The sequence below is a fragment of the Penicillium waksmanii genome, assembly GCF_028829765.1.
Source record: "Penicillium waksmanii strain IBT 27052 chromosome Unknown utg000008l:1.0-5622682.0:1.0-5626561.0, whole genome shotgun sequence".
Lineage (NCBI taxonomy): Eukaryota > Fungi > Ascomycota > Eurotiomycetes > Eurotiales > Aspergillaceae > Penicillium > Penicillium waksmanii.
Genome location: NW_026643254.1, coordinates 3139406 through 3152347, shown reverse-complemented (window position 1 = coordinate 3152347; position 12942 = coordinate 3139406). Strand labels below are relative to the sequence as shown.

The following is a 12942-nucleotide window of genomic DNA, read 5'->3' as shown; positions in this document are numbered from 1 at the left end:
ACAATTTTTCTTGTACAATACCCTATGACTCTAGTTTGTGATTTCTGCCAAAATGTTTCAAACTGACAGAGTGCTTTTGAGCAAACTAATGACTTCAGCTTCACTTGAGACCCTGGTTTCTCGTATCCAGATCATGCTACCGAACACTCGACTCGTTAAAAACTAGCTGGTTGCCTTGTTAGCCGCCCGCGTTCTTGCAGATCCCTCATTCAGCAGTCAGGCGTTGGGCAGATAGACTAAAAATAGAGCCCTAGTCAGTTTCAACTCTAGGACAGCCGCTGAATGGGGCGGTTGAAAGATTGCTAGGGAATATCATTGGTCCTCTAGTTGATTTTGTGCCCTGAGTGGTCCGCTCCACCCTTTTTGGCCCCAATTTAGCGCCAAGCAGGAGGCTCCGGCGCCTTTGCAGCAATAAGCGGGGCTCAAAAGAGGCTTTTATTTGACAAGCTTGAGACCCCATCTTAATCCTCTTAAAGGTCAAGAAGTTAAATAGTAGCCATTTCTCCCGCCTTAATCTCAACTCTCCCTTCGACCACAAATCCACTGATACTCAACTTCCAACCATAAACAACCCAGGATGCAGATCATCAACAGCATTGTCCGGCTTTTCCAGGTGGGATATTCCTACTCCTAAGCTCTCATTCCAAAGCTGATCATAAGCCTAGGCCATATTTTCAATCATTGTACTAGCGCTTTCAATTTTAATTGCTCGACAACAATATTATGGCAAGGTCCCATCTCAAACCAACTATGCCGCCTTCGCAGGTGCCCTGGGAATAATCGCAGCCACGGTTGGGTTTGCCTCGATGTTCATTGATCGTCTAAAGGGAATCGTTTCGTGGGTTCTTGATGGGGTCACCGCAATTGCTCTCTTGGCTGCTGGTATCGTATGTTACGCCCTTTACTCGTGCGCTTTCGAAAAAGAGATACCAAGACATTCGGAGACGGAAGCTTACTTTTGATGCTTTAGGCTTACGCTGTGGCCCTTCGTGGCACTAATTGCGACGATGACAAAGTTGGTGGAAGTACTTGGGATAATCTGTTGATCAGTGGAGGTTGTTATTACGACGACGACGGTGCTAAGTGGTGTCGTGATGGCGGCGTAGTTAAGAAGCGCTGTACGCGCGCCACTGCAGATGCTGCATTCATGTTTCTTGCCTGCATTGCTTGCATTGGAGCACTGGTATCCTCTTACATCACTCGGCATCGCTAATCATTGGATTTGCGACCTCAATCCTAGATACAAACGATGCAACCGGAGCTGTCCGACCTTTACTTTTCTACGACCCTTCCGTCCTTCATTTAGGCGGTCTACAGATCTCTCAATGAATGCTATCGTGAAGTATTATTTCTTGTCATCTGTTCTCTTGGCTCCACTTTCTCTTTTATACAAGTAGCCTTGAAAGGGTTATGCTTCCTCTGGCTTTGGCTTTGTGAGACCGACCATGTTCATGTGCGTTCCACCGAGCAGTCGTTGCTGATGAAAATAAAAAAAGGCACCAGAGTATTTACCACCGGAAGAAATATTCTATTTAAATTTTGAAGCCCTTCTGGGTAAACTATTCGATTATTAAAATATTTTTATTTTCTTTAGACCCGACACCATGTGGCTATATAACTACCCCAAATTGATGTTCTGTATGTCTCTATCATGCGAGTCCACATTGTATCCGAGGTAGCAAAAGCATCTTCTGGATATTTCGCTCATTTCCATGGCATCTTTCAAGATACAAGCAAATTGCCTGACATTCCAACCGAGCACGTCTCTCGATCCACCATAAGGAGTTCCACATAGCCCCATACCAGTAGGCCATTACAAGGAGGGCGCGTGGATCTTTTTGATGCAACAAATCTCTAAAGGGGACTTTCATGAAGTTGAGGAATAGAAGATAATTCTTCATGGTTGCCCGTGTACACTTAATTGGTAGCACTTGTGACAGAATGGAGACAGCTGAATAGTAGGGATTGCGGTCGCAAGCCAGTGGCTCATCTAGACGACAAAGCCCAACGAATTCGGGTAGCATGGTTTGGGCCTCTAAGAGAGAAGGTTCGGTTGATATTGTAACGTATTCGTCTTTCATGAAATGAAAGATGCTATCGGGTCGTAAAGGATCCGTGGCTTCCCAGAGAGCCATTTTACCCCGAGTCAAATGAAGCCATGTCAGATCGGACGAATCATATAGCTTCATTGGCCATGCTTCTGTCGGTGTAGATGCCTCAAGAGAAGTAACGTTGGCAATGCCCAGCATAGCGGCAGAAGCCCAGAGAGCGTCGCGATCCTGGGGTCGTATTGGAGATGCAATCTTTTTATTCAGTAACGCAGCTCCTCGCGACCAGTGATAGGCCTCAATCAAAGATCGCTTTGCGTTCTTTGGGCTAGCTAATAATCGGTCATGTGTTGCAGTGATAACCTGAATGACGTGCATCAAGAATGGATGCTTCGGAATTTTCAGTATTATTAATATCGTGTCTATATTTCTGCAACTATGAATCAGGTGACTTACCTCCATGGCCATTCTGACGACTTCATTTTTATAGAGCTCGGTTGAACGGAGCGTAGCAAATGTGTATACTGTATGGTTTTGGAATCGACTCAGACGTGCCAATCCGTCAACTTCTAATACGAATGAGTCGGGTCCAGCCCCCACAACTGCAAAGGATTGTAAAGAATGTTTCAACGGTTGAACGCCGAAGGATATTTGACCAGGAGAGCTTTCGAGCTTATGCTCCTTGGCCAACTGAAGGTCAGAGCCCGTAGGTAGAGTATAATTACATGCTACCCCATATTTCACGCATTTCATGCAGTGTGGTTTGGATTCGTCACACTTGCAATTTTCTATGTTTAGATTCAATTTTGGAGTTGTGGTGGTGATTAAGAACGTACCTTGACACGGCGCAGCTTGCAGTTCCGGCATCCACGGCGAGACTTCGTATGCTTCCGACGTTTTCGATCGTCGTCCTCAAGCGGGGCCGATAATGAAGGCATATCAGCTCATACCGTATTGAAATGGGTCGGTTTGGATCAGGACGCAAGAAGGGTAAATGAAGAGAGAGATGAAGTTGGTGGCAAGGGCCTCGATTGTGCTGACCTGTGGGCTTGTCCAAAGCCCACTGGTTAATGGTTGCGTAAAGTGGGTCGCGCTAACCACCTTTCGTATTCTATATCGGACTAATCTAATTTAGGAAATCCGTCGGAGTTATCAAAATGGCAGTTAGTAACTCGCAGTTGACAGTGAGAATCAAAGCATGGAATTATCAATCTTATTTCCGTCGGGGTTTCTGATTCAGAGGAATTGAGGCATCGCCCGACGTATAAAAGACCCCAGAGACCCAGTGTCCGGTAATGCATATCAAGAACAACTTACTTTTCAACAATTTTCATCATCTACAAAATCTTCTGAATTCCGTACTTGATCTACCACTACAATGCGAGTTTTTGTTACCGGTGCTACGGGCTTTATTGGCCAAGCAGTTGTTCAGGAGCTCCTTGACGCAGGCCATGGAGTCATTGGACTCGCTCGCTCCGAGAAATCGGCTACCGCGCTGCAGGCGAAGGGTGCCGATGTAATCCGCGGATCTCTCGAAGACATCGAAAGTCTCAAGCGTGGGGCAAGAGAAGCTGATGGAGTCATCAATCTGGCCTTCAATCATGACTTTACCAAATATGAAGAAAATACCAACGCCGAGTATGCAGCGGTTCAGGCCATCGGCGCTTCTCTGGTCGGAACCAACAAACCTTTCGTTATCACCATGGGTACCTTAGTCTTGCCGAAGGGCAAATCGGGTGTGGAGGATTCGGTAATTGATTACGATGATCCTTTTAACGTGCGTGCTAAAAGTGAGAAGGAGGTGGATATTCTTGCAGCTCAGGGTGTACGCGCCTCGGTCGTCCGGCTTTCGCCAACTGTGCACGGCTCTGGGGATTTCGCGTTTATCCATATGCTTTCCCAGATTGCGCGTGAAAATGGCGAGTCTGCCTATATTGGCAATGGGCTCAACCGTTGGCCAGCTGTTCATCGCCTTGATGCGGCACGTCTATATCGCCTAGCTGTTGAGAAGGGTGTTGCAGGGGCGCGGTATCATGCGACTGCGGAAGAGGGTATCCCATTCAAGGATATTGCGGAAGCTCTAGGTCAAAGCTTGGATCTCCCAGTAGTGTCGAAGACACCCGAAGAGGCTCCAGCATACTTCAAAGGCTTTATGGCACCCCTTGCTGGTGTGGATAATCCTACTTCTAGCAAGAAAACCCAGGAAACACTCGGATGGAAGCCTTCCGGATCGACCCTTCTGGAAGACATCAAGTCAGGACTCTACAAGAGTGAAATAAGCGCAACTCTTTCCGTGTAATTTATCGCCCGTGGAGCTTAGCGATTGATTAAATATTTGACTCTAGTGCAGAATTTCGCGAATGGTGAATTTTCCTCAACTCGGTTTTCTTTTCCTTGACCGACCCTCAGGAATAGCCTTTGACGGACCGATTGCATAGTCACTTTACGAACAAGAGATTCTTGCATCATATTCACGTCCTTAATAAACAATATGCAGTAAATTCATAATTTCAAACAGCCTTGCCGCATGTCGTCCATTTTAGTTGAACTTCTTTCGGATCCTTGACCGATAATGTCAACTTGGTCACGGTGTTTGCTATCGCCATCTTTAATCTAAGCTCGGGGTCTTCGGATCTGTCCCCGGGGACAGTGAGCGGCGCGCAGCGAGAATTTCGGAATAGGGTTGCCATAGTCGCGACAAACTCCACTTGTGAGAATCTCACACCCGGACATACCCGTGGCCCTCCCGACCAAGGTAGAAAAGTACCTTTGTCAGGCGTGATGAGATCTCCCGAGTCATCAATCCATCGAGAAGGTCGGAAATCCATGGCATCATTGCCCCAAATTGCCGGATCCAAGTGAATTATGGACTGCTCAACGTAAACATCCAAGGGTGGTGTGAGGCTATAGATCTGACCATCGGTCCCAGAAAGCGATGTGGGGCTGAAGATGGCACGGGTGGTGTGTCCCACTGGGGTATACAGCCGCAAGGTTTCGAACTATCGTCACTGCCGTCAATATCTTTGCAATCGGATCGATTCAAGAAAAGCAAGGAGTACCATACCATCAAAGCTAGTGTACGCTTGCATTTTGTGAAGGTATTTTCGTAAGTCCAATCAGATCCTGATATGTCTAAACTGTGAATTTCGTATTGAACCCAGTCTTGCCAATCAGGATAAAGGGCTAGGAGTATTACTGCAAATCCCATGGTATTGGCAGTAGTTTCAAATCCAGCGGAAGTGAAGACGAAAAGGTTTCCACTGATTTCGTCTTGTGTCAGCGAAGACTTTGTCTCATGGTCATTGTTCTCTTCTTCCGAAAATTGAAGCATTAAGCTTAGAAAATTAGATTCGGAGTGTGTCTTGCTGGAATCCGACTCTCTTTCGTTTCGAAGGATTTCCTGAATATACCCAGGAGCCCGTTCCAGATGATACCCCATGCTCTGTAACGCGAACGGCATAAAGGGGAGCTGCATAACTTTCCGAGGAAGCAGCGCTGCTTCCAGAATCATAGTTGTCACTAGACCTAGCATTCCAAAATAGGCTTCTTTCCCGGTTGCGCTTTTTGGAGGAATGCCTAACTCATTCGGCGACCAAGGTTGTTGCCAGTTGTATCCGGCTTTTCCGATAACGTTGATCGCTATACTGCGGAGGCCCTCTAGGGTTTCATTGCCTGGGTGTTCCACGAGATAGTTGATCATGGCTTGTGCTTGCTGGAGTGTTTCAGTCCATACCACTCTACTAATTCGCTCGTCCAGGTTTTTATTGAACATTCTGCGATGTCGCTTCCTGAATTGTAGTTCGTGGTTTTCAGAATGAATTCGTGTCCAAGAAGGTGCTTGCCATGAAAACTTACCATTCATCGCCATTTGTCTATGCGCCAAATCTTGTCAATAACTGGAACTGAGGTCAAGAACGCAGGTCAAGGGAAGACTCACCATGAAGACATTGGACCCCAGGAATCCCAAGATGCTACTCACAATAGGTGCTTGCTGAAATTCGTTCCTATTTTGCAAAATTGTGGTGCCGATGGCTGGATCTGCGCACCTATTTTTAAGAATTGGAGTCAACCCAATGTAGTCGAATTTTCGAGCCTGAGGTTCGCGGGAATTAAGTAGTTTGGGTTAAGATTTACCATATCGTGAATTCATCCGGGGTTGCAACGGCGAAAATTGCCCCAAGACGATCATGATACCATCTCTTCCGGCGGAACTCCCATCCATGAATGGCTACATCTATCTGATCGTATATCCAGCTCGGAAGGTATTTTTCCAGATGAGGCTGTAGCATCGGTGCAAGTACCAGCCACAAAGTACTCTTTGTGAAAACAGGCACAACATGTACCGGAAGCCCAGAGCGGCGAGCATGATAATAGTTCTTAGCGAACCATCCAAGCTTGTAGATAACGAAAATGATAACCAAAGTCTTAAACAAAAGAAAGAGTGGGTACTCCATAGCTGCAGTTACGTGGGCTTTGCGACATGAGCGATCGGCAGCCAAAAGTTGCGGGGAACACCTATTAATAATACCTTTCATGAGGTGAGATGCGAGATCAAACTGGGGGCCAAAAATACCCCACTGACATCTTTATCACTGGCTCTCACCATTGGGCTCCCTTGGCTCAGCCCCCTTGGTCGGCATAACTAATTGGGATTGATGACGCACCGCCCACTCCCACGGGTTGCAAAAAAGGTGTAATTAAGCGCATTTCAGTCCATTGATTCTGTCTGCCATCTTAATATGTTGAGCGACCGGAAATGGAACGGAACAGCAAAAATTTCCAGCTGTTTGACTACAATCTGTCCCCGGTCACGTGGTTCTGTCTTACTCTTGACAGCCTGATTTCTCTCTTTTCTCTCATCTCTCATCAATCTCCCATCATCAGTTCTGAGAGAAAATGATGATATGGAACAATGGAAATTGGATCCTCTCGAATTGAGGGGCCAGTCGAATCATGCTCAAACCCCGACACAAACTCGATAAAACGGCGAAAAGTCCGTAAAGGCACGTTCAGTTGTTGGGAATGCAAGCGTCGCAAACGACGTTGCGAACGCGATTTGAACTCCACGATTTGTCTCTCTTGTCAGCGACATGGTGTTTCATGTGTCAGTCAAGAGCTCACAGAAGCTCCTCTGAATGATTGCCGAGAGATTGGACAACGCGTTGATCATGTTGAAGCCTTGGTCAACAAGCTCGTCCAGCAAAGAGAAGCGAGGCATGCTCGGAAACAGCAATCCGATACCTCGTCGGGTCGAACGGCGGCTGAGGATACAGAAAGCTTCATGGCTCCTCCGACTTTACAATCGATTTGCCATGAAAGATTGTCGCGCGATCGCACTCTCAGTGCCTATCTTTTCTCCATCCTACCCCATCCTGCCACTTCTATTGTGATTCTGAGCAGCAGTACTTTATTTTCTTCACCTCTGCAAAACTCTCAAGCACGAAAAGGTACAAATTCCACCTTTGTAGATGGCGAACCACGCGTCGGTTTGCAGTTCACAGCTCACCCCTTGGTGCTCGCCCGAAGACTCATCCAGCTTGCTCTTTGCCTCAAACAATTTGATGCCTCATCTTCAAAGCAGCTAGAATGTCATTTGAATAACTCGATAAGCAAAGCTTCTTGGAAATACCAGGAAATTGCATCTCGCTTCGTCTTGTCCCAGGACTTTCTGGTCAGTTCTCTCGACGGGGTAGAAACTCTAATTCTAGAATCTTGTTACTATATCACACTTGGCGACACCCGCATGGCCTGGACAGTTCAGTGCCGTGCGATAAATATTGCTCGCGGAATAGGTATCCAACATCTGGCCGAGATGGGGGACGAGCGCGCTGAACAAATATGGTTTCGATTGGTTTATAGCGACCGATTTATGGCATTGATGCTAGGAATTCCATTCACAATCACCGAGGAAAGCTTATCATGGGAAACCCAGCTCCAGAATAGCACATCGTCGCAAAAGCTGGAGTGTCTCCACGTGGCCATTGCTGGGCGCATCGTTACTCGGAATGTTCAAATACAACAAGATAAAAGTCCTCGGGAGGAGCTCAATGGTTGCAATATACGCTATAATCATTATAGCGAGACTAAGGACATTGACGAGCAATTGAAGAAATCTGCCAAGCTCCTCCCACCAACCTGGTGGCTAACATCCTCTCAAACAAACACAAATTCGAAAAATAACTCGGTTGAAAAGACGGCAAAGCTTCTGGTACAACTGCACCAGCATTATCTGATTATACTTCTACATCAACCATATCTCATCCGGCTACTCACATGCACGCACGATTCGGATTCCGTTGAACACAATGCAGTGGACTTTACCTACAGCAAACACGCTACCGCATCTGCTAGCCATGAGGGACTTTTACGGTACCTTGCCATTCGGGAACTACATCAGTCGCCGACATATCGTCCAACGGACGATAAGATGTATACATGCGCCATAGCTCTTCTATTTGCGCATTTGGATGGTCATAGACACGGGAGTGCCAATGTTCTTGATCACCAGAGAAATCGTGATCTTGGGCTCATTAGCGAATCTATCGACATGATGGAGAAAGTTTCAATGGCAAATAATGATCCAAGGGGCTTGGTTCTTATTCAGATCCTGAGAAATCTCATGGCTCTCGAAGATGCTGCCGCAGAAGGCTCCACGTACCATGCATGGTGTGATGAAAGAATCGAGGCCAGTGACGATAGCCAGGAAAGCCTCACAGAAGACAGTCTTTCACTATCGATACCATACTTTGGGAAGATTCATATCTCATGTCGAAGGTCATCCCTACCTCAGGAGCTGAAATTCATAGCGTGGACTTAGGAGCCACGATACAAAAGCCTCATCCAGGCCTTCGCCACACGAAGAACGCAACTCAGCTATCTACGCGAAACCAAACAAGAGAAGAAGAAGAAGAAGAAGAAGAAGCACGTTCATGGCTTGAAACGTGGATCCAAGCAACCCCATACACGGAAGAGGAATGAAAACAGGCAAAGGAATCTAATCTATTGGATACATCATGAAAACCCATGAACGATCTCCATTAATGTCTATTCCTCAAGGGCCGGTGTGTCTCCAAATGCATATCCAGTCAGATTCTGAAATCGGCCTCCGGCAACACCTTGCGCTAATTGCCGTATGTGAGTTTCCTCCTCTTTTGACAAGGAAATAGAGAGACTTTCCAAATTGGATTCGAGTCGATCAATTTTCGAGGATCCGGGGATAGGGAAAATATCATCACCTTGCGCAAGCAACCAGGCAAGCGCTAGTTGAGGCAAAGTCGCATTCTTTGCGTTCGCAACCTCAGCAATCTGCTCGACTATTGCCACATTTTTCTCAATGTTCCCCTCTTGCAACCATGGTAAAACTCTTCGCTTATCTCCAGGGCTTTCCGCAACTTTGTGAATGCTTCCTGCGAGGATGCCATTTGCAAGAGGGCTGTAGGCAACAACCGCGACCCCGAGCTCCCGAGCTGTCTCAAGCAGCTTCCGATGCGGCGATTCAATCTCCGTACAGAATAGGCTATACTCGATCTGCACGCAGGTAATCGGATGGATTGCGTGTGCGCGGCGAAGAGACTCGGCACTGCACTCGCTCAATCCGATGTTCTTGATCTTACCCGCGGTCTTGAGGGCCAGCATCACCTCCATTGTCTTCTCGATGGGGGTGACTTTGTCGAGGCGGTGGACATAGTATAGATCCACGAATGGGAGACCAAGTCGTTTGAGAGAGGATTCGATGGAAGTGCGGCAATATGCGGGACTCGAGTCAATAGTGAAGCCCGGTGCTGTGTCTGTATACTTGATACCGAACTTGGTAGCCAGAAAAATATCTTCGCGCTTTTCAGGGTTCTTTTCGAACCATTTCCCTATAATGTCCTCGGAATCGCCGTACTTGTCGGCTTTTGGATATCAGGGTCCGAATTGGATTCACGAAACTGGGCGAAATACTAACCGGTATCCCAAAACCACTGGCCTCTTTTATAAGCCTCATCCAAGAAGTGTAGTCGTTCTGCTTCTGGCGCGGAGTATCCATATTGGCCACTCAACCCCATCAGGCCCAGTCCCAAGCGTGGAACCAATGGACCATTTCGGCCTAGGGGTCGTGCAGGCAAAATTTTGAGTACGCTCATGATTCTTCGATAGTGAATAATTGACAATATAAATATTTGAGCGGATTCGATCTGACTGAAAATACTTATTATCAAGGATCTATGGCGTATATTTATGTCTAACGAAATCCGGTGTTTGCGGCGGACGAGTACATTTTGGTGCACCCCATCACCGACCAATCAGGGTGTTCCGCCGCAATCTCCGCTTATCCCCGACCGGACGACTATGGGAAAATATGCGAGAACCACAAGAACTTTGCAGATTGTCAAAAATACGGCAAATATTTCAATGATCAGTAATTAGAAAATCTCGAAATTTATGTATGTTGTTCATTCCTTCTATTCTTCGTCTATTTAGATTTTGCTCGCTCTCTCCTCGTGTCGAGTGCCATTTGAGAGGCCAGTCTCAACTGCCTTAATCTGAAGGGCCAGGAATTTGGAATAGATCCGGCAAAGAGCTAGATTTCCTCCGAAATACCAGAAGCCAGGATGACCACTTGGACGCCACATCTTGGAATAAGTTAGCATCTTTGCAGAAAGGATAGGCTGCTGCTAGATTATCTTACCGCACGAAGTTCTCCTTCCCCGTCCAAGTCCCACACGTCAGAGCAACGATCTGCAACCTTGTCGCCTAGGACCTTCCGCACAGTGGTTCTCATATTATCGTAGCCGGTGGCCAATACAACAACGTCGGTGGGGAGTGCACTCCCATCAGCGAGTTTCAGCTCATGGGCGCCGAATCCATCGATACCACGCGGGCTATGCTTCACCTTGATCTTACCGTCGCTGATCAGCTGGCTGCATCCCACATCTATATAGTAGCCACCACCAGCGGTATAGTAAGCACGTGCAATACCAGCTCCATCGGGGCCGAAGTCCAGTTGGAAGCCCGCACGGCGTAGTCCATCTAGAGTATCCTTCTCGGCTTCTGCAAAGCGCTTTGTCCCATGAACGCTCAAAGCAAACTGAACTGGGAATGGGAGACTCTCAGAGACAATGTCACATTGCTCAGTTGGGGGGGCTAGAAATTTCAGTGGTCAGAGAAAGGGTTTATCCTGCAAATAGAATTCCTCGGAAACTTACCCGCCATCTTCATGCAATCCCTCATGCATCATAAAAACACCCTTCTCGGCAGTAATGACATATGTACCACTGCGCTGCAACATGGTCACGTCTGCACCATTTTCGTGGTAGTTCTGGGCTATGTCATGACCGCTATTACCAGTTCCCACGACCACCACCTTCTTCCCGCGGACATTCAACTCAGCTGCATCGCGGTGTTGGCTGCCATGATATACGGTACCCTGGAAGCTGTCTTGGCCAGGGAATTTGGGGACACGGGGTTCCCCTGAATGTCCAGTACACCAGACGACATGACGAGGGTGTAAGACACGCTGAGATCCATCACCGCGAGTCACGGTGACGTTCCAATCGCCTTTCGAGTCGTTGTACTCAGCAGAGGCGACGGAGGTTTGCGTCCAAACGTTCAATTCCATGATTTTCGCGTAGGCTTCGAACCAATCGCCCAATTTATCTTTCGGGGTGAACTGGGGCCAATTTTGAGGGAAGGGAAGGTAGGCCATGTGGGTGAATTCTGCAGGGTCGTGTGTGACCAAAGTCTAGTAAAAAGTTAAACCTCAGTCCATCTTTCAATCACACCACTAAAAAAGGACATATAGGGAAACTCACACGATAACGCTTGCGCCAATTATCGCCAATACGCTCATGTTTATCGACAAGTAGACAGGAAAGACCGAGGTTTTGCAAACGTGCTCCCATGTTCAGACCAGCTTGGCCTATGGATATGTTGTATTAGCGACTTCTCGAACCATTCACTCAAGTTCGGAACGTTAACAGAACAAGACTTACCAGCTCCGATCACTAAAACAGTCGGATCCTCATCCAGGAACTCCTGTTGTCTCTGCCTTCTCTCAATCCAAGTTCCACCCTCCAGCCCCCCCAGGCATAGACTCTGTAGTTCCTTCCGGTCGACGTTTGCCTAGAGGCTCTTCAGCCCCCTTCAATTCCTGCAGCGAAGTATAAATTGCATATGCCTTCCAACGCCCCTCGGTCGACTGCGTCAGACGAAGCATTCCCGAACCAGAGCCAACTGCTGTCTCGAAGAAGAACATGCTTGACACCCAACTCAAACCATCAACAACTTTATTCCAGGCCGGCTTGAATTGACCTTTATTCTGCAGTCGGAAATTGGACAGCACGGAGGGACCCTGGCGCTTGCGGAGGAAGGCTTCGATCTCGGTAGCCGTGTGGACGGTTCGCATGTCCCAATCAAGGGCGAGCATATCGCGCCACCAGGACTCTTCATGAAAGAGCGGTGCAATATTGATGCTTTCGGGATGAGCGAGTTGAACTTGCAGGCCTGTGAGCCATTGCTGGGCGATGGCCTGGGGCTCCAAGGGCGAATTCAACGGCGTCGTGGGCAGCTGTATGATGTGCGGGTTTCCACCCGTCAGAGTTGTCGCCATTGTGGTGTATATCCTCAGTATCAACTTTTCGTCCTCGGATTGCTCCAGATTCAGAGTGCAACCTCCATCTTTATAGGTTGATTCTTGGCGATGTGCACATGGTCAGCAGTCCTCAGAGCGGATCCGCATTAATACACATTTTCCTATTGTACCGACGGTCATGATCCTCTTGCTTGGGGTAAATTAGCCGATTCTGGAGCACAGAGGGGCAGCGTGGAGAAACAAACGTTACAACACGCTCGTGAAATTGGCCAGTCGCGCAGTTCTCTGCGTGAGTGGCGGGGACGCTCGGAGTAAAACCGA

The 12942-nt window shown here is 47.7% G+C and overlaps 7 protein-coding genes across 7 annotated transcripts; 3 read left to right on the top strand and 4 right to left on the bottom strand.

Annotated features, from left to right (window-relative positions):
* Positions 1-806: 806 nt before the first annotated feature.
* On the top strand, positions 807-1213 carry N7481_009499 (uncharacterized protein; the record flags this gene model as incomplete). The annotated part of the gene is made up of 2 exons (XM_057268718.1): positions 807-887; positions 971-1213. The coding sequence occupies 2 exons, from the start codon at positions 807-809 to the stop codon at positions 1211-1213; spliced, it is 324 nt and encodes a 107-aa protein (XP_057119395.1).
* A 436-nt stretch (positions 1214-1649) lies between these two features.
* Positions 1650-2986, bottom strand: N7481_009498 (Zn(II)2Cys6 transcription factor domain-containing protein; the record flags this gene model as incomplete). The annotated part of the gene is made up of 2 exons (XM_057268717.1): positions 1650-2825; positions 2885-2986. 2 exons carry the CDS (start codon positions 2984-2986, stop codon positions 1650-1652), a joined length of 1278 nt encoding a protein of 425 aa, XP_057119394.1.
* Positions 2987-3426: 440 nt separating this feature from the next.
* On the top strand, positions 3427-4347 carry N7481_009497 (SDR family oxidoreductase; the record flags this gene model as incomplete). Its single annotated transcript, XM_057268716.1, has 1 exon — positions 3427-4347. The coding sequence occupies one exon, from the start codon at positions 3427-3429 to the stop codon at positions 4345-4347; it is 921 nt and encodes a 306-aa protein (XP_057119393.1).
* A 211-nt stretch (positions 4348-4558) lies between these two features.
* N7481_009496 (cytochrome P450) lies at positions 4559-6502 on the bottom strand (the record flags this gene model as incomplete). Its single annotated transcript, XM_057268715.1, has 5 exons — positions 4559-5047; positions 5113-5836; positions 5904-5920; positions 5986-6094; positions 6183-6502. The coding sequence occupies 5 exons, from the start codon at positions 6500-6502 to the stop codon at positions 4559-4561; spliced, it is 1659 nt and encodes a 552-aa protein (XP_057119392.1).
* A 458-nt stretch (positions 6503-6960) lies between these two features.
* Positions 6961-8865, top strand: N7481_009495 (fungal specific transcription factor domain-containing protein; the record flags this gene model as incomplete). Its single annotated transcript, XM_057268714.1, has 1 exon — positions 6961-8865. The coding sequence occupies one exon, from the start codon at positions 6961-6963 to the stop codon at positions 8863-8865; it is 1905 nt and encodes a 634-aa protein (XP_057119391.1).
* A 227-nt stretch (positions 8866-9092) lies between these two features.
* N7481_009494 (Aldo/keto reductase) lies at positions 9093-10174 on the bottom strand (the record flags this gene model as incomplete). The annotated part of the gene is made up of 2 exons (XM_057268713.1): positions 9093-9943; positions 9997-10174. 2 exons carry the CDS (start codon positions 10172-10174, stop codon positions 9093-9095), a joined length of 1029 nt encoding a protein of 342 aa, XP_057119390.1.
* Positions 10175-10507: 333 nt separating this feature from the next.
* Positions 10508-12639, bottom strand: N7481_009493 (flavin-containing monooxygenase; the record flags this gene model as incomplete). Its single annotated transcript, XM_057268712.1, has 6 exons — positions 10508-10663; positions 10720-11174; positions 11241-11772; positions 11843-11949; positions 12023-12152; positions 12208-12639. 6 exons carry the CDS (start codon positions 12637-12639, stop codon positions 10508-10510), a joined length of 1812 nt encoding a protein of 603 aa, XP_057119389.1.
* Between the last annotated feature and the right edge of the window lie 303 nt (positions 12640-12942).